General features: G+C 38.8%; 1 protein-coding gene and 2 long non-coding RNA genes across 8 annotated transcripts; 1 reads left to right on the top strand and 2 right to left on the bottom strand.

Annotated features, from left to right (window-relative positions):
• Positions 1–573: 573 nt before the first annotated feature.
• MC5R (melanocortin 5 receptor) lies at positions 574–7666 on the bottom strand. 6 transcript variants are annotated; one of them, XM_086893526.1, is made up of 3 exons: positions 7234–7666; positions 4927–5033; positions 574–4099 (listed from the first exon to the last, which is right to left on the bottom strand). In XM_086893526.1, exon 3 carries the CDS (start codon positions 4011–4013, stop codon positions 3036–3038), a length of 978 nt encoding a protein of 325 aa, XP_086749652.1. In that variant the 5' UTR covers positions 4014–4099; positions 4927–5033; positions 7234–7666; the 3' UTR covers positions 574–3035. The 6 variants fall into 6 exon arrangements, with proteins under 6 accessions (XP_086749652.1, XP_086749667.1, XP_086749650.1 ...); XM_086893541.1 differs by having other exon boundaries at positions 4935–5033; positions 7234–7419; XM_086893524.1 differs by lacking the exon at positions 7234–7666 and adding an exon at positions 5120–5203.
• A 7731-nt stretch (positions 7667–15397) lies between these two features.
• On the bottom strand, positions 15398–17759 carry LOC111925025 (uncharacterized). Its single transcript, XR_002862015.2, has 3 exons — positions 17691–17759; positions 16707–16800; positions 15398–15605 (listed from the first exon to the last, which is right to left on the bottom strand). It is a non-coding gene; the product is annotated as an uncharacterized LOC111925025 (long non-coding RNA).
• An 88-nt stretch (positions 17760–17847) lies between these two features.
• Positions 17848–20740, top strand: LOC147655510 (uncharacterized). The gene is made up of 2 exons (XR_015288179.1): positions 17848–17961; positions 20539–20740. It is a non-coding gene; the product is annotated as an uncharacterized LOC147655510 (long non-coding RNA).
• The last annotated feature ends 6284 nt before the right edge of the window (positions 20741–27024 follow it).

Here is a 27024-nt window from a genome sequence, read left to right as displayed (position 1 = left end):
AAAGTAAATTGTAAATAACTGGCTGGATAAGCAAGACTGGTGTCATTAACTATAGGGATATGGTGCAAGGACAGTCTGGCAACTAATTTTTCATGACTCTCCTGTGACAACAGATTTTCTTCTTACACAATGCTGGCTTGTCCCAGTCTGTCACAATACTTAGTGTTTTCCAGGCTCCGACAGAAGTGACAGTATGCTAAATGTTCCTTTTTTCTGCAGCTAAACCAGAGAAAGAAACATATTAAAGCTTGTCATGGTGTCCCAGAGATATGTACTTTGTATTCATTTCCAGAGTGTAAACAGCCTGTTGTGCAGGAAATGTTCTAGTCTGTTTCAAAAATACTTTCATTTCACTTTCAAGTAGTTTCAGCTCCCCACCTGTAAAGCTTATAATGAGGATGTGGTGCTGACACCAAGGGGAACATTGGTATGAATATAAACACACTGTAGTAACTCTCATTCCGAATGTTTCTTAAGAAGGCATCTGTTTAAATGAGACATGAACGTCTGTAATGCAATATTCCCTCTATGAATAATGTAGCGGAAATGTTACAATGAATAACCAGAAAAGTGTGGGTTTCCAGCATTCCAGTTTAATAGTTTCTTCATATGTCTGTGTTTATACATCAAACAGACTTCAAACAAAACAAAAAAAGGGTAATATGCAATTCAATAAAATACCTAAAGCTATTACAGTTGTGGTTTCCCCTTAGTTGATTTACAGTTATGTACAAAACTGTCTTATTTGCAATACCCAGTGAAGATTTAATGATTTATTTACATCAGCTGGTGCCTTTCACTATGCAGCAGAACTGTCTCCTTTTGTCATTTACATTCACAGTTGCAATAGCCAACATTTAGAGGGTGTTTATGGATAGGATTAAGAGATGGACTGAAACAAGGCAAGATTCTCACTACTCACCACCAACATTCTCTGAAATCCCATTTTCAGATATAGCTGAAGGAAGACTCCAGTCCCTAGTGCATTGATTTAACCAGTATATCAGCCAGCATAATAATATATCTCCAAAGAGAATAACATTCCCACTCATGTCAGAGGGAGCTATATGTGAGTTGGAGGAATAGTAAATTTTAAACAGACAAAATTTATAACTCTGGTGCTAAAGGTACGCCTTACTTCTCCTGTTAGAAACCTCCTAAGTAAATGAAGACACAAAGTAGGCTCTCAGTGTGTGGAGGGGAATATTTTCCAGGGCTTTTTTACACAAAAGATAAAATTAGGAGGGGAAAAAATATAATTTTATCATAATGTGCAAACTGTGTCATAGAATCACTGAATAATTTGTGTTGGAAGGCAGCTGTGGAAGTAATCTGCTCCTAGTGGTTCAAAGCAGGGCCAGCTTCAAAGTTAGAGTCAGCTTTCAATTTAGCAAAGATTTTTCAGGGCCATGTCCAGTCAAGTTCTAAATATCTCTAAGATGAATTTTGCACAACCATTGAGCACCTGTTCATATATTTGACCACCCTTATGGCAAAAAAAAATTCCTAAAACCCAATCAGGACTTTCACCTTGAAAGTATAACCTAGCACTCATGGAATAAAACATAAACCTTCTATTGATAAACAACAGTTTTACAGCATGTATAAACCAAGTGTAGCAAGCATTATTCTTCCAGATTTCAGAATGAAGGGTTTGTTTTTTCAAGATATATATTCCGATAGCTAGTCAGTAGCTTACCACTACTTGAAATCTTTCCTTAACTTAAATCACAGCACAAGATATGCACCATTCATGGTCATTAAGAAATACCACAGTTGCACTTCCTCCCTCTTTTGTAAACCCAGTATTTTGTACATTACACAGCTGTTGCAGAACAGCAGGTTTATGAAAGCATGACTAGATGCAAGCTACTCACACAAAAGGCATGGGGGTTTCAGCCTAGAATCCTCTCAACTAAGAGGAAAACTGTTTGTTTGGGGAGCAAAAGTCAGGACTCTGTTATAGCTACATGTGCCCAATGTTTTGAAATCATTTTTTTGCCATTGCCCGCCATGCCTTTTGATTATCAAACTTGTTTTGTCTCTCCCAACTTGAAAGACCCAACCTACAGTAAGACAAGCTCTTCTCAGCCAAAAGGCCTTTCTAATGTCTATAAAAAGGCAGCCATTCACTCAGTCTTTCCATCTCCACAAAACATTGCACAAATATCTACCGGCTGTGTTCCCTTTGCTTCCCTAGCCCTGGCAAATAAAGAAAACAAACAAAATAGAATGAGCTCAGTCCTCATATTCAGCCTTAAAATCCACCTGTGGTACATCTTGCTTCACAGTGATTTGAACATATATATAGTCATATATGACAAAGTGCTTAATCCAGCCTGGCAAATGTTATGGTAACATTGGCTTCTTACACTGTACGTGTTTTATGACGGTAACAGTCATGACTGGAATACAAGACTGCTGATATGTGCATGTATAATGAGCATAACTGCTGACCAAGGTATGTGGAGCTCGATCATTGGAGCTCCTGCTCTAATCTCTAATTTTATGTCATCAGATGGAGCACTCCATATTAATTCTGGGCATCAAAATAAGCCGTGCTTGTTTCTGTCTAGAGAGAGGGTGGGTTTTTTGGTTGTTTGGTTTATTTTGGTTTGTTTTGGTTTGGTTTGTTCTGGTTTGGTTTGGGTTTTTTTGTCTAGAAAGACAAACACCAAAAGCAGCACACATTTGAGAGGCTGGTGGGTTCATTCACATGACAGAACTCACTCATTACATTTAGCAGAAATAAAAATAAGGTTTTGCCTATAATCCTTTTAAACTCCAATCTTTAATAGAGTAAATGAGATTCAAAATATTCTTTATCCCCGTAATACAGATGCACTGAGTAGCTCCAACCACCAGCATGAGAGAGGTGTGTGGAGGGAAAGAAATGTAAAATCACACATTAATAAAGGGTTTCTGATTGCTGTGGGAATCATGAGAGCTGAATGTTCCATAGGCATTTCACCAGAATTACAGGATGCAGGAAGATGTTGCCTTACCATTCTCTTCCCTGGTTTGCTTTTGTTATCTTAATACTTGTTTGATAACCCACAGAGCATTCTCAAGCTATAGCAACAAATTATCTCTTTGAAGGTCTTCCTCATTTCCTGGCTACGAAAGGCGTAGATCAAGGGGTCGATCACCGAGTTGCACATGATGAGAATGAGGTACATGTTGAAGTGAGACATGAAACAAACACAGTAGAGGTTTTGAGGGCAGGAGATCATCAGGATGAGATGAAGGAAGAATGGAGCCCAGCAAACAATGAAGATGCCTAGAAGCATAGTCAGAGTGATGGCTCCTTTCATGCTGGTTCTTTGATGGACAGAGTTGTACCCAGGCAAAGCAGCAATTTTCTTCACATGAGTACGAGCCAGGAGGAACATGTGGATGTACAGTGAGACCATGAGGAACAACATGGTAAAAAACATAGTGATGAGACAAATGACCACATAGGTTGATTCATAATAAAGGATGAAGATAATGCCACAGCCCGTGCAAAAGGTCCAGATGCATGCAATAATAAGCCCTGATCTTTTCACTGTCATGATGTTGTGATAACGCAGGGCATAGAAGATAGTGATATATCTGTCTACTGCTATAGCCAGCAAACTGCACATGGAAGCCACCACAGATATGCAGATCATGGAATCAAAGACATTGTCTATATGACGGACAAAAGCATCTTCCATAATGATGTGTCTATTGTTTATTAGGTATATGGTTATGGTCTCCCAAGCATTAGACACACTAACCAGCATGTCAGCCACTGCTAAACTGCAAACAAAAAAATACATGGGTGAGTGCAAGTTCTTGTTCTTAACTATTGCACATATAACTAAGATGTTTTCAAGGAGGCTTACAATGCCCAGAGCTAGGAACACCTCGGCCGCGATGACCACTTGCTCACATGGCGATGACTTGCTCTTTGCAGTAGGCACAGTAAAGTTGCTACTGAAGGCACTCAGGTTTAGTTCAGAAACATAGAATTGAGAGGACGTGTTCATCTCTGGGAGCTAACACGTTCTGTTCCTTCTGAAGGGCTTGCCAAGGAGTGTGGTAAATGCATTTTCCAAAAAGCAGAAGATCCTGCCTAAAAAAAAAATAAATATACAGCATAAAGATTTACAAGCAGAAGCTGACAACATTAATACCAGCAATTTCTATTTAATTTGGCTTGTACATGTCCCACCTCTTCCACCACATTCCTGCACTAATTCTAAACTAAACTTTGGTTAGCTCAGAGATTTTCTGTCTATCCTTACTGGGAAATTAAAATCACAACCTGATGAAAAGATTCATGCACTCTTCAGTCATAGTTTTGTTTATTCTATCTGGTTCCCTGGAATACTTCCCCAGAATGTCCTGGAAATTCTGCAGAAAAAACAAATGAAAAACAGTTTTCCCAGTCCCAGACCCCAGAAATGCAGGAGGATGTAGTATTAAGTCCAGCAGAAACTGCTCACTTGAATACAATATAAAGAAGTTTCTATTATTGACACAATAAAGAATTGAACACTTTCAGTAAAATATTTAAATGCTTTCCTGACCTTTGTACATTTAATTTGGCATGAACTGTATTATAAACAGCTTATCTGTACAGTGTTAACATGCTTATTTAAAAGCATGGTATTAAACACCTAACCAAATCCATGCACTTCAGGATATGATAAGGTGACAGAATTGTTATGGATAGAATTCTATTGTAAAAGTAGTTTTCTCTTCCAAATTAAGAATATTTTATTCAGTAGTTTTCTGGTAGTGGCAATATTTAGGGAAAGTTTTAAGTCATTTTTAATAAAGGGAACACGTAGAGCTGATTGTCAGTGACTTGTTGCAAATAAAATTCAAAGCATATCATGCTAAACAATTTTCAGTTTTAAAAGCCACTTCTTATTTTCAATCAAAAATGAACTGTACCTATTTACCAGAGCTGCTCCTTCAGCTGCTTTTCCTCTTCATCGTCTGCAACGTTTCCTCCGGAGAGCTGAAGTTTCAGCCCCCCTGACATCTGGGGCTGGGGACTCCTTGGTGGCAAAAGATGAAAAAAAAATAGAGGGAAAGGAATTAGTAAATCCATAGAGTCAAAGCTGACCACGTATAAATTACTTACTGTGCAACTGCCTTTTTATAGACTCCAAGCAATAATGACTTCAGTACTCAAACTGTGGCTCCTCCTCCCCTTCTTTGCCCCTCTGGACTTCTCTTTCCACAGATTTCATAGCAAAGGCTTGGGTTTTTACCACCATCTAGTGGCCTTCTCCTCTCTTTCTAACTAAACAGGAACTCTGATCTGAAATTCATTATGAGCTTTCTATAACATTAGAGGGGGAAATGTACTGGACGTGCTCCTTTCCTTCATTTGTTTTCTTTGCTGTTTCTAGTACACTAAGTTCATCCTACAATAGTACTACAAAAGAGGGGAAAAGACTATTATTGAAGTGGGAGGCTTACTACTGCTCTAATTTTTTTTCTCATATTCAGCTTTGCTGGTTTTTTTTCAGAAATAAGAACCCTACTGTTACAAAACTTAGAGAACATACAGTCAAAGCCACCATGCCACTAATAGAAAATATATTTAAATAATCTGTATTATAAACAATTGAACAGATAAACAGTTGTGTTCTGTACCCCTTGCTAGAATAGAGATTTCAATGCAGAAATGGAAGGAGCAGGGTATAATGCCAGGACCCCAGGGCCCCTGAGATGGGTGTAAATTCCCCCAGGGGCCCAAGAGCTGTTAAACTCAGTGCTCAGTTTTCTAGTGGCTGAAGTTCCTCTGTGGGTCTAGCAGTCAGGCAGCCAATGCTCTTTCTGGGCCTTACCCAAAATGTGGCAAAATCAGTTCAAGTCTTTAACAAATGGTCTCTGATTCCAGGTGCAGGCTGGGGAATGCAAAGCACACACCTTCCTGACACTGCCAAATGCTCTTCTTCTTAGCTGCTAACCAGACAGTCAGATACTGTGCAGGATGCAAAGTTAGCTTGACACAGGAAGTCTATGCTTCTCCAGCTCACCACTTTTCCAAAAATTAGTGGCTTGAGTTTTTTTCATGGTGTATAATAGATTCAAATGCTTTTTTTTAACCTATAGCGTTTTTGTTAAAGCATTACCAGCAACAAATCCTACCTCTATTGTTATATTCTGTGCCACTTTTTTGTTTTCTGTGTTCAGATAAGGTTTATCATTGAAAAGCAGATAAATCCCCATTTCTAATTATTATATTCCAAAGGAGATTTATCTATTGTCACTGCTGGCTTCACTCTAACCCTTCACTCTAGGGATCCAGAAACACCTGAAATATATGAAATGTTTTCATGTACAAATAGTCCCTGCACCAAGGGTGACAGTGAAAAGCATTTTTTTATCATTTGTAGTTAAATGGCTCTTTTAGCATCATAGAGTTATATAATCAGGAGATTAACTTTGCCTATCCCTTCTCTCCAGTACTGGAAAGGGAATTTAGATTATCACAAACTAGAGGTCACAAACTATGCTCAAGTGCAGCTGTTAAATCTGAGTGGATAATGCCAGCTGCTGAACACACACTCCCTGCCCTATCTCATTTATGTGCCAGTTCTGAGCTCTTAGTTCTTTGCTATGACCAAAAGAAAAGAATAGAGAAAAATCATCTGCAGTTCTCTTTCTGTTCTTTAATATAAAGTATGTTTTTAGTTACCTTAGTTAACTTTGGTTATCTTTTGCATAGCTTTTGATTTTCCCACTGCAGATCCTGTAAGTCAGATACCAAACCATAAAATTTTACTTGTTCCTGTGTTCTTGTATCTAGCAAGACCTGTGCAGACATTGTACTCTTTCTCCTTCCAATTATTTATCTTGCAGTGTCCCAATGAGGTTTTTGTTGTGTATGACATTGTCTCTTGTTAAATTCTGTTCTTCCCATTTACAAATCCTTCTGTATGTTCAGTTTAACTAAGTTCTTTGCAGACCAGCTTAACTGCTTTACAAAAGTGTTCAGTGTACTTGGTAGGTCTCAGCAAACCAGCCAAATGCAGGAAACAAATTACACATCAGACTGGGTGGTTTGGCTGTTATTCCTTACAGCAATGCCAAGTTTCTTGCATATAAACTATGCATCAGCATTTGGGTTCTTGTTCCACAAGCCTGGCATAAAAAGAGATGCCAGGGCCTCTCTCAGTTCCATGCCATTCTTTTCAATTGTGAAGTGGCAAGAGAGAGCAGAAGCCACTCCAGATACATATTTACCTCTCAGACTTTGTCGGCAGCCAGACTGGGAGCCGTGACTTCACTGGCAGAAACAGCTGGGCCCTGCTTGCCATCAGCACCACCAGTGATCCCAGGCAGAGCTCCCCTTCGCCCTGCACATCCACTGGAACTGCACTGACACACAGGGCAAGTTACATCATGTCAAAGCCAGCAGGGAATTGCCATCTGCATGATAACAAGATACTGATTTTATCAATTGCTAATACATTTAAGCAATTAAATTCCTTCTGTATCCTTCTGTAGCTCTTTTTAACTATTTGATGAAAGTATCTTTGTTCTGCATAACTTAACTGGGATTGGTGCTCTTGGCCTATTTACAAAATCCCTCTTCTGTCTAATTCTTGCTTATGTTGTCATCAGCATAGTATTTCAAAGTCACAGAGGATCCTTCCAGACTGCTCTAAGAGATAACCTGTGGATGAACCAAAAGGGAAGATCATGGCCTTCTCTGCATTCAAACCACATAACAAATGTTCTTTAATTTCTCAGACTGAGTAAACTATTTGTTCTGGCCTGTGTAGCGAGTAGCCTTGTTTGAGCCCCATCAAGGTCCCCACTCTTAGCTCCTCAGCATTACAGCCAGTCAGCCGTTAGTAAAGACAGCCAATTAATTGAGAATTGAAATTAAAAAAAAAAAAAAAAAAGACTTCATTACTTCTTGTCCTGAAATAAAAAACCTGGATGAAGTGGTGACAGACTGTCAGTATTTCAGTCCCCTTGCCTGTCCAGGGAATGTCTGAAACCCTAAAAGTTAGACTTTGCAGTAAATAGTGGCATAGTGAATACTTTCTTTTACATCATGGCCCTAATCTTCAAATCAACATCTGATTTTTTTAATTTTTTTTTTCCAGAAAGAAAAGGAAGTCTGAAAAACAGCATCCAAATATCAAGCAATCTGTGCCCTGTTAAAGGGTAGGATCAGCCATACTTAGTATTGACAGCACTAGTACTTTTGGCCATCAACCCTTTCATCTGAGTCCTTCAAAATGGTTTGACATAGTCTCTGGCCACTCGCAGTTAGTACCTATTAGTGGTGCTTCTTGCATTAGAGCACAAAGCTGAGAGAGATGCAGTACAGTACAAAAGGCATTTAAGAAAGATTTATCCTAACAACCTAAAAGGGATGATGTTGTAACCAGGCTCCCAAACTGTAAAAGAGTAATAGGAGGTTTAGGAACCATCATATTTATGTGACATTCATTGGAGCAATGAATCACCCCCTAAGCTTTTGTTAGAGGATGGGTCAGCAGTACAGACCTGGTGAACCACAAGTGCCAGCTGCAGTCTCCACAGAGCACAGATAACCAGCAAGAGACTGTAGAAATTTTCTGACAGAAAAGAGAGACGATTCCATAATCTACAAACAGACTGGGATAAAGAGAAAAACCAAACCAGCAGATGCTGATTTGATACTTTGTTGTGGGAGGACTGGTTGAGACCCCAGAGTAATGTAAAACCCTCTGAAGGACCTTAGCAAGTTGGAGAGATGAGCAGAGAAGAGCAGTCTGAAATACAAGAAGGAAATGCAGGGTCTTGCTATCAAACATATTGTGCTCTGCTTAGATCATCCTTTCCCACTTTATTTTAGTACCAAGTATATGCTCAAATCTATTTTATTTGAGTGTAAAGAGGCATACATTCCTCAGAATGAGTGACAAAATTCCGATTTCTGATTTTTTTTATAAACTACTGGTCTAAAGAGATCCCTTGAAGAGCTGCTCACTTCCATCTTTCTTTCCCCTGGATATGGAGAGGAGCACAGCCTGAAACCTTCCCTGGGACCAATGTGCTCCCCATCCTGGCTTGGCTGCTTGGTTTGAGCAGAGAGACTTGACAACTCAGTGTCTCTTTGTCCTGTGCTGTCTCTCTAGTCAGGTGTTGGCATTTTAGCACAGCATGAATATGGAAAGGTAACCAAGCAGCTGAAGGAAAACCTCAAGGAGATGCAGAGTGAGAATAACCCTTAATTCTCTATCTCAAAAAGAGACATTGCTACACACAGAAAACTGCAGAAGCAGTAATGTGTCCATGCTGCTTCTATCAAGGCAAGTACAAATATCTCAGATTCCATGCACATGATAACCAAGCATGGATCCATATGCTACACAAGCAATTTTCATGAACACCCTGGCAACAATATCAACATTTGTCTCTTTAAAAGTAGCGTTCAGTGCTAATCTAACATCTCTGTACTGATATGTAGGTTTTTTCCTCACTCTCTGTTCAGGCTGGCAAAAAATGCAGCTACTTCCTATTTAACAAGGTGTCTAAGTGCACCAAAAAGGAGAATTAAATAATAGCCATTTAGTTCAGAACTCATTTTTTTTTCTGTCAGTCTCTTACTACACTATGTTTTCTGATCTTCATGGCAATGAAGGCTTGCAATAAGCAGTATCTTGTTATGTCAAGATTTTTTTTTTTAATCACTGTATCCTAACAGAAAAAAAATCAGCAGTATTATTTCAGAAGTTAGAATTATTTTTTCCTCCTAACATTCACCTGCTAAGGAGTGAAAGGGTGGAGTATTGCCATGGCTGAAGTGAAAGTTGCCAAAATTAAAAAAGGTAAATTACATGAGCCAGAAGCAAAAAGGAAAGTAGTTCAATATCAAATGTGAACCCAGAATATCTTCTATACTGCAGTAACCAGTACATGCAGTTGTACTATTGAGAACTTAAATCAGCTTACAATAATACATTGTCCTCAAAGGTAAGCTGTTTGCTGACATACAAAAATCAAGTGACTCTCATGATCCTCCCAGATTCCTGTCATTTAAGATTTCAAGCATCCTTATCCCTCACAAAAGCAGGAACCATGTGTCCTGATGCACTTGGTGTCTGATCCAGTATTAAAAGTGAAGCAGAACCTGAGAAAAGTCTTGTCATACTGATTTGGTGAGGCTGCTGCTATGATGCTCCTTTATGGCTTTCCTGTGTTTACAAAGTGTCTGGTTACAAAAGATCAGATGATCATTTCTTCTCAGCCTGTTTTGAAACATGAATAATCCCTTTCCTTTCTCTCTCCCCACCCACCCAAACAAACAAACCAAACCACAACATAAGAAACACCAAATGATTTCAGAGAGAGGACAAGCAAGCTCTGCTTCTGATGAAATTTAACCCTGAGCCAGTGCATGGATTAGTCATTCAGCTAAGAGGGATGGCAGATTTGTGTCTCCAAGAAATCACTTGCTATTGGATCAGTTGGGAAATCAATTTCTGCAAGAGCTAAGATGGACTATGCAATGGTTACTTAACTAAATTACATTTCGTTATTCCATCTCTAGTGGCTGATAAATAAAAATAAAAGAAATGCTTGGCATCTACAATTTTTATTACTTTCTTTTGTTGAGCTCCTCATTAATTATAGGGTGGAGGTCAATGCTGGCTAGACATCACAGCCTTCAAAGCGGTGAATAACTGCATCTTTGTAAAAGTGCTTATTAAAAGATGTTGAATACCTACCATGCACATCAAATTCAATGGCCAATTGAAAGCAGGGGTTGAAATGTTTCCATTTGGGGGATGAATGATAAACCCCTCAAACTTCTGGGGAAAAAATTAAGCCTTAATCTTAAGGAAAAATCAAATTTTTTTTCCTGTGAATCAGTACTTGAGTTACCAGCCTTTATGGCTTCCAGGACTGACAGAAAACTGCAATCTTCAAGAAATTCCCTGGGGAGCTGAGAGGGAAGATGCAATTGTGCACATCTTTCACCAGAACATGACAGGAGCTTCTGTTCCACGTGCCCTTATAAGACACATTGGTGGACCAGCAGTTTGGTACCACCAAAATAATGTGACCCTCTAGTTCTGGAGATTGTTTGTATTCCTTGTACTCTCCTCTGGACATACAAACCCACCACCAATGCTGCAAGTGAGATTTGCACTGCAAGGATTTCACTTGTTAGCATAACTCCATCAATGTCACATACAGCTACAGAACATGGCTCTGATTACAAAAACCTAGCATATGTTATGTTGATATATCCTGGTCTGTCAATGATAAGCTCAAACGAAAAATTTCCTGAAAGTCAACAGGGAACAGTTAAAGTCTGAACACTTACAGATGCATAAATTTGTAGCAAAGAATTAACCTCTCCAAGGTAAAAAAAAAGGTTCAGACAAAGTAGTAGCTCTGTAGTAAATTTATATATATGCGAATATTTTTTTTTATTCAACAGAAAGGGACAAGTTAATACAAAGATTTAGATGAATTAGAACAATCAGGACAAAGAGAACTTGCAAGTGTCCTGAGAATAAATTTGCAGGGAAAGCAAGTTCACAGGCTCTTATTCAAAGGATGATAAAAAAAAAAAAAGAGCCTCATTTCTAGCAATGAGAAAGAAACTTGGTCAGTAGACATCTCAAATTTATGAGAGAATTAATATTGACCTGTAGGACCAACATTATCAAGTTCAGTGACAGCACCATTTCTGAAAAACGGGAAACACAAAGCATACTTCCCAATACAACACAAATTCAAGCTTAGCAGTAGAAGAGTTGGAGCTTTGTCTTACTACACAGTGAGAAACAAACTAGAGAAAATCAATTATCTCACTGAGCATGTTCAGATAATTTGAGGTTTGCAATAAACTGATGTTTTTGATGCCGAATTGAATTAACTGCTACAAATGAGGTGACTATAGCCATGAGAAAACAAAACAGTAACACAAGCAAATAGTCTTCATTTTCAGCTTTACAAAAGTCTATTTTCAGCAGACTAAGCAAGACTAGGGAAAAAATTGCAGTGCTTCTCATTTATAAATAATACAATTTATTAAAATACAAAGGCAAATGAAGGTTTAATGTTACAGCACTTATAAGAGAGATAATTTAATCAACTAATGAAATTTTCACCTCTTCATCTTCATTAGTCCTTCTAAAAGGTAGTAATTTTTTTCAGTAACTAGATGCAAGAAAGGTGTCTTTAAATTATTTTGAGATTATCACAGCAGGTTCATGAAGTGCCAGAGAATAACAAGGCTATGCGAATTGCTTGAGAAGCAACATCCTCTACAAGTTAGAGGACACAGTGAGAAGAAGTTCAGGACTCCTGATTCTGTGGAATAGATACATTTTTTTATCCTGATGGTTTGTGCTGGATTTAGCCCAATGTAGAGTTTCTGCCTTACCGTGGGATGATCAGTGCCTGACCTGGCGCAGAATGTGGTAGACAGGCAATAAGCACTTCCCTAAAGCATGACACTATCAAGTTAAGCTATCAAAATTATTTGAAGAAATTTGAACCAGTTGAATGAGTCTGTGTTGCATCAGAGCTTGGCAACACAGCCAGATTTCTAACAGAGCATCAGAACATTAAATTTGCTGCAAATTCAAACTGCAGCTCCTACATCCTTTCCAGCTGAGATTCTTGCCAATTTTTATGGTGCAGGCTAATGTGCCAACTACTTCAATTGTGTTAATAAGGCTTTTTCCATGTGAATATATGTTCATTACTTACTTTATTTTATTCTTAACTTTCGATTGTGTTTCTTGAATCAAAAACATTGATTTTTTTATTTATTTTTTTTTCCAGAAGACATTTCAGAATAGATTTTTATTAAGAGCAGAATGGCTGCTACTTTTGAGATTCAGGACATGTTTGGGTCATTAAGTATTGACTTAAAGGCTAACTCCACCAAAGGAAATCTTTGCCAAACAACAGCCTTAGACACCAAAACCATTCTGCTGCCTTAAATGCTTCTCACAAACACATTAAATAATTACAATTGACCTTACTTATTGATGTGTTTGCTAGCAAACTACATCTGTTAGCAGGAATTCAGATGCATAACAAACAAACGCATTTTGTATCCACCAAAGCACAGCCCATTAACAAGGGGGAGAGTTCACTCAGATTAGCTGAGGGAGCCAATTAGTAGATGAGGGCCAAGAGGTGGCCACCCCCAACAGAAGGATGACAACTCCACCTGCATTGCTCCTCTCCTGACCTGGAACAAATCACAGCATTTAGCTGTCTGAAAGACCATATACCTACTTACTGAAGAGGAAGAGGAGTTGAGCGCTCTGGGGTTTGTTGTTGTTTCGAATCCAGCACTGATAACACATATTGTCCAGGGAAGAAGACCAATTATACCAGCTTCTCCTGTCTCAGAGGAGGATCCTGATGGCTGGCTGCTATTAAGAGATCATGATTTACACTTGTTTGATCCTCTTCCCTATCCAGAGAGATCACTTTGGTGTAGACTCAACCAATAGCATCTCCTACAGCAGTCTCTTGGATGAACAGCTCTTATTCCCTAGAAAGTGGGAGGGTAGGAGTTGAAGCCCTGGCCCCAAGGAGGCCTGCACTGGCCTGAGTGAGAGCTTGGGCCCCAAGGCTGTTCAGTGACTGGTCTGCATCTCCTTTACTGCTCAAGGCCATGTTTACAGGGCTCAAATGCAGCTAATGCTGTATTTATTCTACCTACAGTCCCAGTCTCAGTGTAACCACAATACAAAGCGTGTCAGATGGAGCACAAAGGTTAAAAAGACCAGCTCTGGTAGCTTCTCTCCCTCTCCCAGGACACAGGGCAGCACTCGCCAAGTGAGCAATGCAGGCAGGGCAGGTGCGAGAGCTGGAACACCAACCTCTAAATAATATTATAAATATTATAATATTATAATATTAAAATATTATAATATTAAAATATTATAATATTGAAAACTGGGAATGCACACAATCATGACAGGAAGATAAAATTCCATTTCAGCTCTCACCATCTATTTTAGAACTGAAATATCAACTAGAGACATGACATCTTTGCCAGGAGAGTTTCACCTGGTGCACCTGGTTGTACTGGAGCAGGCAGAGAGACGTTTTTGTGTATAAAATCTGTCTTTTTGTCTGTAAATGGTCAAAACAGTACAACTACACCAGCAAGTACAGACTTCCTTTTGGGGGGACAAGGGGTGGAAATCTGAAACAGACAAGCAAATTACCACTGATTTTGAAAGTCTGAGTTCTGCAGTTAATGACAATGGCTTTTCACAAGGGTCTGATTGCTGCTCTAGCAATTTTTTTCCTATTTTTTTTTTTTTTAATTTATGCACCATATGTAAGGTGAAAAGAAGTAAAGTATTGTATCTATGCCAGGAGCAGACATACATGTTGAGGACCAATTACTGCAGGGGGCTGGAGAAAATGTTCAGACAGTGGATCTGGAGCAGAAGGCAGGAAACCTCAGGTGGTACACAATAATTAAAATGTCACTTACCTTTCTGTCAGGGGTGAGAAGTTAAAGGAATCCACAGAAATACATTCCACTGCCCCAAGATTTCTTTCATTAGTCCAAGTTAAAATGTTATTTCATTAACTGTTTCTGTTTCAATTAGCATTTGGGGAACCAGTGCCCTCTGTTTGATTCATAAGATGAGGGGGCTTGTTTCTTAGTAATAGCATCAACAAACTAATAGTATTTTGCACATTCCAGGTGTCCTATTAGATTAAATCCTACTGTTTGCTTTAATCAGGAGACAAGTTTAAGTATACAAGATTGAAGTAATTTGTTACCTTTCAAAACCATAAAAAATCACACTGGGATTTTACTATTAAAATCCAGTAAAAAAAATTAGAAGATTTTAAGACAAAATTTTCTGAGTGATGGAAGATAGACATAATTCTTAATACATTTGCTTTAAGTTATTAATTAGTAGCATGTCTAATTCAACTGTTAATGGCAGAGAAAGCATAGCGACCTATCCTCACACACAGACTGGTTTCAGGGAAAGCAGCCAAGCTCTGAGAATATCAACAAGGCACACCTTTAGCGAAAATTCCATCCTTCAGCTTTCCACAGGAGCATTCTTCGCAATCTTTAAAATAATAATGGTAAATTTGGCCATAAATAGTTCAAACTAACTTGATTTCTAATATGACTTTTTCTCTTCAGGGGCATTTTGACCACAGATTAGGAAACTGTGAGTTTCAAGGAACAGATTCAAACAGATGGAAACAAAATATTGCACTGAACAGGTTGCTGTGACCTTCAGGTCTGAGCAAAGCCTTGTCCAGAAATTCACCATTTGCCTGTGTTTCTTCGCTATTACTAAAGGTCACCATGGCAGTAGTTTACCTGCAGAAGTTACTGGAAGTTGCCTTGGAAAACAGTCATGGAAAGTTACTCAAAACCACATTGAAGTTTTAGGTTAGGTTCAGGTAAGGTTTAATATCCTTGAGTATTGCCATTATTACAGTGTAGAATTGCACAATCAGAAATTCTCTTCAATGGTTCCTCATTTCACTGGTGTTGAAGAGGTGATACAGTTCTTCTTCCTCATCTTCATTTTAGATTATACCATTTTTGGGGTTTAACCCCAGCTGGCAACTAAGCACCACACTGCTGCTTGCTGGCAGTAGGATAGGGGAGAGAGCCAAGAGAGTAAAAGTGAGAAAATGCATTGGTTGAGATAGTTCCACAGAGAAAGCAAAATGCATACACATGCAAAGCAGAACAAGGAATTCAGTCCTTGGACTCCCAGGGTCATTCACCACATCCCTTTGGTCAGGTAGGGTGAGCTTTCCCGGCTGTGTCTCCTCACAAGTCTTTCAACTCCACTCCCTGCCCCATTCTGCTTGCTGGCAAGGCAGTAGGAGAAGCAAAAAAGGCCTTGACACCATGCAAGTGCCGCTCAGCAATAATGAAAATGTCCCTGAGTATCAGACTGTTGCAACATACATTCAAAACATGTACCCATGCTGGCTACTAAGAAGAAAATTAGCTCTATCCCAGCCAAAATCAACACAATAATCCAGTGGTTTTCTGCTCAAAAACTTCTAGTGAATATATAAATGTAGAAGGAAAAATACTGGATACTTCTTTTTTGTCTTAGTTGTCTTTGTTTCTTTCTGGACATGTAATAAAAAGTGATCCAAGTCTGGCCAAAAAACGCTTCTTAAAAAGTCAGCAGTGAAAAAAAAGTCTGTTTCTGAAGCTGGAACAGCAACAAGTAAAGAGGTATCAAGGACAAATTTGCTACAAAACTGCCTACACTGCTGAAGTTAATGCTGAACCCACATTACCAAACTCCCCCAAAAAATCTAGTTTCTTCTCTAAACTTATCAAAGGTGAGAAACTAAGTGGTACATTTCAAAAAGCTACAGCAATTAGCACCTTTCCCATCCACTGTTAATTGCCTCCACAATAACAAGTCATAATGATGCTGCACTCCAACATGTCACTTCATTACACTAATTGCACAGCCACCAAATTTTGAAACTTGAAGTAATGCACTGATAAACAGAATCTTCACTACATGCCACAAGTGTTTAATTTGGTCTCAAGGCAGCAAAAACTTAAGATGTTTAGCTGTGATGAAGTAGATCACTCTAATAATTACACATACTTGCGAAGAGACACATCTGCAGAAGCTGTGAAAAATCACGTGTTACTACTCAGTGAGTGGAGCACAAGTACATTATATAAAGGTAGTCACTAGCAATAATCTTACCTTTAGCTTTTTAACTTACAGACTTCCAAACTTGCTCATCTTGCTATCATGTTACTCCTTGTTTTGTGGTACACACTGCTGTTCAAATATCCATCTGTGAATAAATTTAGCAGCTAATGGAAGTGGCTTTATATACTCGTTAATACTTGCAGGATTTTAAGAGGGATCTGATTTTCAAGGACTGCCAAACAGATAATTTTTTAAAAGTCAGATTTAATATCAGTTTTAGTAAGGTGCCTTAAAAACATAATTTCTAGAAACAGTAGCTTCCTAAAATTCAGCTTTGTTGTACAATGGTAGGTTGGGCCTGATTAGCAGACAAAAATCCAGCCTGACATTTGCCCTGCACCCCCCTGCTGTGGTATCTGAAGAAAATATCAGGAAGGTTAGAAAACTGATGGGTCAAGTTAATGACATTTTAATAAGAAAAGCAAAAGTGTTGTGTCACTGTCAGACACAAAATGATTCACACAGACGCAGCTCGAAGTGTGATGAAAGAAGAAGGAAGTTTAATTTGTTCTTTTAGTATTTATAGGTTTTTGAAAACAACCAGGGATTGGATAGTTAGGCTACCACCTTCCCAACCACACTGGCCATGAGAGACTTTTATCAAAAGGCATATCTTTAATGGAATGTATAAACACCTATGTTTATAGTTACTTTCCTGGGAAAGTGGCTAGAAATTAAGAAAACTATATCAAAAGGCCTGATCCTCAGGGTGACAATGCTGCACACAGGCAAAGCAAAAATAATTCATTCACCATTTCCCATTGGCAGTCAGATGTTCAGCCTCTTACAGGAAAGGTGGGTCTCAGCATCCACAATGATTATTTGGGAAAACAAGCACCATAACAATCAGAACAACCACAAATGTCTTCCTTTCTTCCTCCTTTCCCCCAGATTTTACTGCTGAGCTCGACATCATATGGTATGGGACATCCCTTTGGTCAGCTGGGGTCAGCTGGCCCAGCAGCCCCTTCACACCTCTTGCCTATCCCCAGCCTACTGGCCTTTGCAGGAGTGGTTTGGAAAGGAAACCTTGGTGCTGTGATAGCACTGCACAGCACTGGCCAAAACAATGGTGTATTATCAACACTGTTTTTGTCACAAGTGCAAAGCACAGCTTCACTGATACGAGTTCCATCCCAGTGTGACTGCAACAAAAGACAGCCAAGTCTTTTTGTTTGTCCTACACACACACACACACACAAAAACACCCTTGCTGTCTCTGATGGGCAGTCTGATCCATCCTAAGGTAAGAATATCGGGAGGGAATTGCAGAAGGAATGGTCCGGACAGTTGCGTAATGAATATATTCCAGGAATGGAGGAGCTGCGTTGAATGACTTTGGTACACATCTGCCTGCAAAAGGTTATAAAGTGTTACTGGACAAACTGGTCTCCTGAGGCTGCAGGCAGCTTCTGGTGGGTATTTCCCTTGATAGGGATGTCTGCAGGGTACATCCAGCCTGAAGATGTAGAACACTCAGTTTTGGATGGATGAGTAAAAGTTCTGAGGTCTGATCACATACAGAGATAAAATCCTAAAGTAGCTCCTTAGGTGCTTTATTTGTGTATTCTGCAAGGCCAAATACTGTAAAAAAGCTGTATTTCTAGCCAAACCTGCTTATATTATAATCCTCTCGACCTGCTTGTATTAGATACTGCACTGGCAATATTTAGATACTGTATAAGCAATAAACCTAATAATAATCAGTATCCACATAATCCACATAATCAGTATCATACTTCTCACACCTGACCAAGAATCTTCTCTCTACCAATCTGTCACACACAGAAACACCCCATGCAAATACTTTCCGTATTTGATTTCTCCAGAATTCCTCTAGACTTCGGTAGAACTGATTTATCTAGGTACTCTTTGTGCTATTCCATCTCTTATTTTCACATGTATGCTGTTTGCAAGCCCAGTAGGCAATGCAACTAACTCTTCTACAATAGACAGTAATATTATCCCCTCAGAGTTCAGCCTGTGTAGAAGAGCAATTATAGTAAAATAATTTAGAATGCTTAAAGTATTACAATATTGTACTTGGAAAATACCCTCATCTAAACTGGAATATATATTATAATGCTTAAGTAACACAGCCTAATTGTACAACCAGACACTGGATTTCTACCTTTAAGTAAAACCTAACCTAATAGATTTATCAATCATTCTGGCTGATAGGAACTCCATCCCAGCCAGACCTCATACCAGGACCTTGTCTTTTCTCTTTCTGTTAGCAAGGGACAGCTATACTTTTAAAGCTATTCTTCAGCATTATTTCAGTTTTGAGTGAGACTGCAGATGTCTAAAATTCTGCATTGGTTTATGTGGTCAGCATCATAAAACACACACCTTTCATTTTTTAAAAAAGCCCAATAAAAATAATAATTTATGTGAATTTAGAGTGCCTAAATTTTACTAGGATGGGCGTCAGCACCTCACAAAGGTCACAAAGCACCTTTTCTCCATCACTTAATATATAGTCTTGGAAAAATGTGTACTTTGAAAAGAACTAACACCTGTTGGTACTCTGGCTTGGTCAGCAGTTTTTGTCAGGGTGACCCTGGAGGCAGGAAAAAAATGATCCTGTCCTAGGAGAATGCAGCCTTAGATTTGAGCAGTGTGGAGCTCTGATGAAAAGATGTTGTGAGGAAACCCGGTCCTGGTTTTGGAACAACAAAGAGCAGACTGAGTAAAAAGAATACATTCTATCCTGGCACCCCCAGTACATCCTGGTGCCCCCAAGATAACTACCCCTGGTTTTATCTCCACAGATCTTCAGACATGTGATACTACTCAGTAAAGGGACAAATACCAAAAAAGGACAAATCACATGTTCAAGATAAACATCTGCATAACTACCAGGCTCCTCAGAATTAATACGACCAGCCTGCATTCTGATTACATCCCATCTGGGCAAAATCAACACCAAGGAACAAGCTTGTGAACTAGCTTGACAGAATAATTGTGCAGGCTGATAAAAAAATCCAGTTACAAACCACTTCCTTAGATTGTTAACTTCCCTTCTGAAAGAAGATGTAATGGTTCCATGTTATTTACGGAAACAGCTTCCAAGTGTAGAGGTATTACCTGGTTTCCAGCAATGGCAAGGAAATTTAGTGCTGAAGTCAGCAAGGCAAGGGATCAACTGACTTCTTTTAGAAGACAGCTAACAATATAAAATGAAGTTTCCAAAGTATATGTTTTAGTTTGGAATCAGGTACAATGCACCCAATGTGGATATGTCCAGGTACTCCTGCATAGAAAAAATAGGGGCAAGATAAAGAAAATCATTGGAAAATGCCTCTGACTGCAGTATGGGTCAGACTGAAGCTTGGTCTTTGTTTCATGTGGGTTTTCATCCCAGTAGCATGTGCTAAACTAAGGCCTTCAGCAAGTGCGAGGGGACTCAAGCTTAAACAGGCTCACAAACTTTGGGAAAGGTAAGTTGTTGACAGGTGTAATTCTTTCAGAACTGAAGACAAATGGACTTCTATATTGGCATAGATCTACTGCAAAAAAATACCTGCAGGCTTACAGTCCTTCCCCCTATAAAACTATATCTTGTCCACAATTTTCCATGGTGCTGAGGACCAGGCACAGCAGTGACACTGAGCACACTTATTTCGGCTCCACACAACTTTCATGGTTGTCACTACTTGGCATGGGAAGTGCTGCCTTTGAGCCCGAGACCACAGGAAAAGTCACATACTAAATATCAAGGAAACACCCTCTCCCCTCATTTCAATATGATCCTGCTACCCTCACTTCTGCCATTTGAGGATGTCTTGCCTAAATAAGGGATTTTCTTTCCATGTACCAGCGAGCCTGCAGCCAGAGAAGACTGCCCTGCTGCAGTTATTCCACTTTTCAGTAAGAAGTTGGAGATCTGCGTGTAAACTTCAGCTGCAAGCAATGTGCCTTGTGCTCCAGGAAGCACCTCTCCTGGATTTATTTTCTCCCAAGCAGAGTAAAAATTATAAATATCTTATGTTCTTTATTTAATAAAATGTTCATCAACTAAATAGATTAATGATTCATAATTCAAAACAAAATATCATTTAAGATTTCTGATCATTTCCTCTTTTCTGGCTTCTGGAAACAAATGAAGACTTGGAGGAGGGGTAGAAATCTTGTGAAAGTATGAAATAAATTTTTGGTAACTTCACGTTTCCCTTTCCCACCCTGCTTCTATTTCTGTTAACAGAGAACATGGTTTGCCAGCACAAGGAAGGCTGTGGTCAAAAACTACAATATTTGGGCTGAAGAATGGCTCTCTTGGCCTGACGCTGTACAAGCATTGTCCAAAGAACTAAGTCACAAACCTATGGCCTTGGGAAAATGAGATCAAATGCATGCTTCAAAAAAATGAAAGATTTCTTCATATTCCATGAAGAAATGGATCTGAGAGAAATTCATTGTAGCAAAGAAGTAAGAGGAAATTTTAGAGGCACACTATCAGACTGGCTGTGTATACAAATGCAATTGATGCTTTGGAATAGGACAGAGAGACAAGAACCAGCCTGGACTTACCAGTGAAATAATAACATCTACAGGCAGAAAAAAAAATGTTATGTTATAAAAAATATTTCCTGCTTTATGGTACAGGCAGAAAAAAAAAATATTATGTTGTATGCGTAAAAGCCAACAACCAGCAGTTACAGCTGAATCTGTAAAGTGCCTTTTAAGTGATTCTCTGACAGTGCTAAAACACTACAGGATAGCCCTGTTTCTCCTTAAAAATTAATTTCTGGCTAAATCAGTCATCTTGACAGGAGAGCAGAAATATTTTTGTGTGCAACACCACACAAAGCCTTTGCTGAGTCACTTTTTTCTGTCTCTATCAGCATACCAATTGATATCAGAATTCAATTACTTATTCATGTATTTGTACTAGCTCAGGATTTCCCAGACTCCTGAGCTCTTGCTGGTGGTCTGTATGTCTACCCTGCATTCATTCTGCTGCCTGCCACACATCATTTTAAGAATTGGTATAATTGTCCAGCAGAGCACTGCTTGGCACGTCTCATTAGCATTCTTTAATTACAGCAGGACTGAATGGCATGTCATTTACTTGTAAAAACTATTCACTGTATAATACAGAAGTGATTATAAACTAATCTCTAAGCTCTGGCTACAGCTTGGACCTGACATTTTTATAGACATCTATACCTCATTCTGGTAGTTCATGACAACACATCCCCTTGACAAAGCTGTTGCCTGTTAATAAGCAATTTGTTCTAATTCGTTATCTCACCCTTTATTAAGCATAGGGTAAACAAGGAGCTGGGAAACTCTTTTACTGCTTATTTGACTAGTAAGTAAATGTTCATGCTAATTTGAGCTCCTCTCTTAGTTCCTACTTTCTGATTCCTGTGTCTAAAAGGAATTTTGTATTTCAGCTGGAGTTATGTAAGTTTTGCAGTACAAATATGAAGTGACATGTTCTGCCTGGGGGTCGGCCACTTTACCCAAGCTCTCTTGCTGTCCCTTCTCCTTGCAGAAAGTGATGACAATGAAATAAATCTGGAGAAAAAAAAAAATACTCTTTTAGACTATACTTACTCTGTTCAACATGGTCTGAGTAAACCCCCTGTATTAGGATTCTCAAGGAGTCAGCTACACAAAATATGGGGAAAGTAAGAAAAACAGGAAAGTTAAAAAGAGGAAGGGGTTTCTCTAAGACTTTGGAGTCTGCTGAGCAGGCGTGTAGGAATCAGAACTTCAAATCCAAATACTTAAAACTCCTCCTCTGTCCAGTTTCAGAAGTCTAAAACCTCTGTATTACCAGCCATCTGTACAATCCTGTGCCAAGCCAGCCAGATAAAAGAACAAAGTTTCACTTCACAGCACAAGGCTAAATTGCATAAACTCTCGTTGGTCTTAGTGATTGATCTACAAGCAACCCTGTCATTGGTGTCTATATAAATGGTATCACCTTAGCTGATCAAAGCAAACTATGTTTTTAGAGCTAACATGCTTAAGTCTAAAAATAGTTTCAAGGCGACAGAAGTAAAACAATTATTTTGCTGTGTAAGTGCAAAGTCGAGATTAGCCAGGTTGGTTTATTACTGAAAGAAAGAGGTGTCTACATCCTCTAGGGAATAAATGCCATTTTCCATTTAGGCTAATGTGGTTAGCCCCACTAACTGAATACAGAAATCCAGATTATGAGTTAGTTTTTCTCCACAGAGTGCAGCCATCTTTATACTGGAGAAAGTGGGCAATATTAACACCCTCAATCAATCAGGATTTGGTTTCATGCCCACATAGGAGGTTCAGCACATCAAATGGCTGAAAGGTGACCTTGTGAAAGATTAATTTTTCTTTTTATAAGCCATACTTCAGTGTATAACTGAGAGGTTGCTTCTTGAAAAGGCAGCTGTTAGAAGAAACTACATGATAAGTAAAGCCAGATAGTGTCTGGAGAGAAATGCATCTTCAAGAAGGGAAGAAAGGTAATATTCACCTGATTTAAGATGTTAATTTAAAGGGGAAATTGCTACTCAAAGCACAATGAGGTAATGTTCTCTGTGCCATTTTCTGCATCTGGCCTTGAATCTGAAAGCAGAATATAATTTTTCTCACTGTGCACAATTTATGGAAGATTCCTTGCCTGCTAGACCCAGAATGTTTACATTGCTTTGTCATGCATATTCCCATCAAAATCTTACTTGTACTGCAGGATTCGTGGTATTTTCCCACATGAAATGGATGTGTTTCATACAATAGGAACTGATTATTTAAGGCAATGACTAGCAAAGACTGAAATTCATTTTTAGTAAAGCAAAGAAATGGGCACTGGTTATTCTGCACTACAATTTGAAGGAGCTCCTGCAGATCTGGAAAATGCATTTTATTAACAAATGTTCTTCTCCCCAAAATAATGTCACTATAAAAGCCTTAGTTACAATAATTGAACTGATCAACTAACTTGAAAAACAGTCTTTCAGCATAGCATTTGATAGGAAAATAGAGAACAATGAGGGAAAAGGAAACACAAAAAAAAGAAAAAAAAAGGTATTTTTTCCCCCTTCTGTTTATTGTAAAGTGTACTGCAGAAACCATTTTTGAGGCAAAACCTAATGAAATTAGTTGCTGAGACAGAAAAATTCTACAGCAGTCTTCAGCTGTGATTCATGCACAGGTGCACAGACACTGCATATTTTCTTCATCAGTGTACCTAAGTCATCTTTGAAGTTAGCACAAATTGACAACAGCAACTATGACTAAAATTAAAAATTGCACTACAAAAGTAATTTTAGAATAAAAGTAAATCATTTAAGACACTGTCTGTTCTGTTAGGCTGGCTATAGATGAAAGTCAGCTAAGAAATTAACATTTTAGACAGTTTTTAAAAGGGACATCATTATAAAACTGCATTGTTTTGTCTTGAGATTCCTAAATAATGCCACAAGAATGACAAGTTACAGAATTAGTGGACTTCTTCCAGCAGGACATTCTTTCCTCTCTTCACTCCTTAGAAAAGAGGGGCATCATTTTACTTGGTGTATGAAAATATCGAAGGCAGTGGCCAAATTACACATTTCATTCCCATTTATCTCAGGAGCTGACAGAGACCTCTGAAAAGAAAAAACACTTGATCTTTTTGCCTTTTTCTTCCTAACATGTTGCTACTGATTAGTAAAACAGCAACCCCATCTTCATCAGGAGAATAATTCCATAAAGCAACAGTAATTTTATCATACGTATTTCCATATATCCCTATTGCCCTTTCCCCTGTACTGCAGGATGGGAGTAGGTAGTGAATTCAGGAGTGAAGTTGAGCCCAGGAAGAAGAAAGGGTGGGAAGTTATTTAGAGATTTAGTTTTACTCAAAATCTGACTGATTTTTCATTGATAATAAATTCAGTTAACTTCCTCAAATCAAGTCTGGTTTGCCCATGACAGTAACTGGTGACTGATCCCCCCTTGCTCTTATCGTGACCCACAAGTCTTGCACTGGATTTTTTTCTCCCCTGAATTTTACTCAACTGTTTGCTGGGCAGCTGGCATCCAGTCAGGATCAAATCACCACAAACATACAATAAACTATTGCTGCTTTACTTGAAATCCTTTAGCCTGGAGAGGAGAAGGTGCCAGGGAGACATTAAGTCTTGCAATATTTAAAGATGGCTTATAAAAAAATAGGTGAAATTAGTTTTTTATCGGGGCCTGCAGCAAAAGGACAAGGTGCAACAGTTTTAAACTAAAAGAGGGGAGGTAGATTTGAATTAGGTATAAGGAAGAAATTTTTCACTGTGGGGGTGGTAAGGCACTGGAAAAGGTCATCCAGAGAAGCTGTGCATGTCACATCTCTGGGAGTATTCAAAACGTGTCTGGATGGGGCTTTAAGCAACCTGGTCAGGTGGAAGTTGTCCCTGCCTACAGCAGGGAGGTTGGTCTAGGTGATCTTTATTCGTCCCTTCTAACATGAGCAAATCTATGCATCTATGAAATAGTCAAAATATGCTCACAGAATTAAAATAAAACGTCAGTTCATCTTTATTCAGGCACAAAATCATAGTGCTAGTGTAGGCAATGTCCATCCAGGAAGGGAAGCATAGAAAACCATAGTCTTCTGATTTAAGGACTGGTCTTCAGAGGATAATCTAGTCTTCCACCTGTCTGTACAGCATCCAACATGCAAGTGTTATCACATCACAAGCTAGTCATACAACCCACAAGCAAAAAAAAATATTTAATTTAATCATTGACAGGTATATTTTTGGGGCAGTTTAGGAGTGTCTTCTCCATTTGTGCTACATTTTATATAAAATTTACCTTGGATGGGAATTAGACAAACTATGTATAATCAGCCTCTTGATTACCACAGTTGGGATTCCATGGTTTTCCCTAAAAGCCTCCTGTGGGTTTAGACTCTGGGTAGCCAGCCCAGATCCCCCAGTTTCTAAGAGATCCAACACTACCCCATTATAATAAAGGTGCAGTGTGCCCTGCACACTCAACAGCAGCAGCCCATTTCTTCCTTGAGGCTGTTGTTAAGAGGAACCAGTGATTTGCTTCTAGCTGAAGAAATACTTAATTAAATCTTTTATAAATGATACAAGGACGCCACAACTTTCCAATTCTGTAATTATTGTTATTTGTTAAGCTCACAGCTCTTTTATAAAGAAGCAGACTTCAGTTCCAGCTGTCTGTTGCAGAGATGTACACTGCAGGTGTCAAAGTGAACTAAAGAAAGAAAAGGACTACTTGAACCAAAGAATTCAGAATAATTCTGCTACCAGAAAATTACTGCTCCATACAGAAGTTTCCTTGGACTATAAAAATTAGAGACTTAAAAGCTGCATTTTATATATAAACCAAGGTTTGCTTTGTGCTTATTATTTCATGTAGTTTTTTGTAGTTTAAAACCTACAGAGACTAGCCACGTGTCTTAATTCATCGCTGTTCAGTTGGAAGTGAGTGCAAACTGGGAAGGAAGCTGTTACTAGTTGGGAGCTAGTAAGCCACCAGGTAAGTAGTCTTATTCCGAGACTGTGAGAGGGCCATGAAAATTAAGAACCAAGTGAGAAAGTATGGCTCCAGCAATGCCAACATTGTTACTCTAAATCCCGTGGTGATGTTCATGCCACTGCTAAGAGCAGTACGTTTCTAGTTTAATGGCAATGTGATTAAATCAGACTTTCAGAAACACAGCTTCAGTGAATTTGTACAATACTGTGAGGTGCAGAGGGAGAGAGCCCAACCCTCATGAAGCTGCCCATTGAAACAATATGGCCTATGAACTAAAAAACATTCTTTCCTCTGGCTTAAACTAATGACAGCACAATTCAGTTAGACCTTAAATGTTCAGACACCTAATCCTGCAAGTGGACCTCAGTTGCTGGGTAACACATTAACCCAAATAAAAAGACAGCAGTGTTGAGAAATAGCTGTAATAAAATGAAGAAAGGATGACAGCTTCCATTAAAACGGCATTGGAAAACCTTTAACTTAGCAAAACCTAATTGATCAAGTTAGCTTTCTTTTGCCTTACATCTGTTTTCTAAGTAAAAGAAACATTCAAGGCAGTACACAAATCTAAGATGGGGTTTGTTGTAAAGGGGTTTAAGGGAAAGCCATTTCACCAGGACTAGTACATCCATGTAAAATGAAGCTGCAAAAAACTAAACTATAGGAACAATTATTAGATGGGCACACAGCATTCATAATGTCATCAGCATAAGGATTTCAGACTTTTTTTTTAAATCTCAGGTGATACTTCTAATTCAAAAACCACTCAAACACTTGTCTCCATGTCTTTTGGCACTGAATGACCTGATTTTTGTGCTTCAAACTCCTG

This window comes from Cyanistes caeruleus, chromosome 1 (assembly GCF_971803275.1).
Source record: "Cyanistes caeruleus chromosome 1, bCyaCae1.hap1.1, whole genome shotgun sequence".
NCBI classification, from domain to species: Eukaryota; Metazoa; Chordata; class Aves; order Passeriformes; family Paridae; genus Cyanistes; species Cyanistes caeruleus.
The sequence above is the reverse complement of the archived record's forward strand: the minus strand, read 5'-3'. Positions and strand labels throughout refer to the sequence as shown.

What these genes read in the sequence shown, in the direction of transcription:
- MC5R (XM_086893526.1), bottom strand. Translation starts at nt 4,013, where the DNA reads ATGAACACGTCCTCTCAATTCTATGTTTCTGAACTAAACCTGAGTGCC.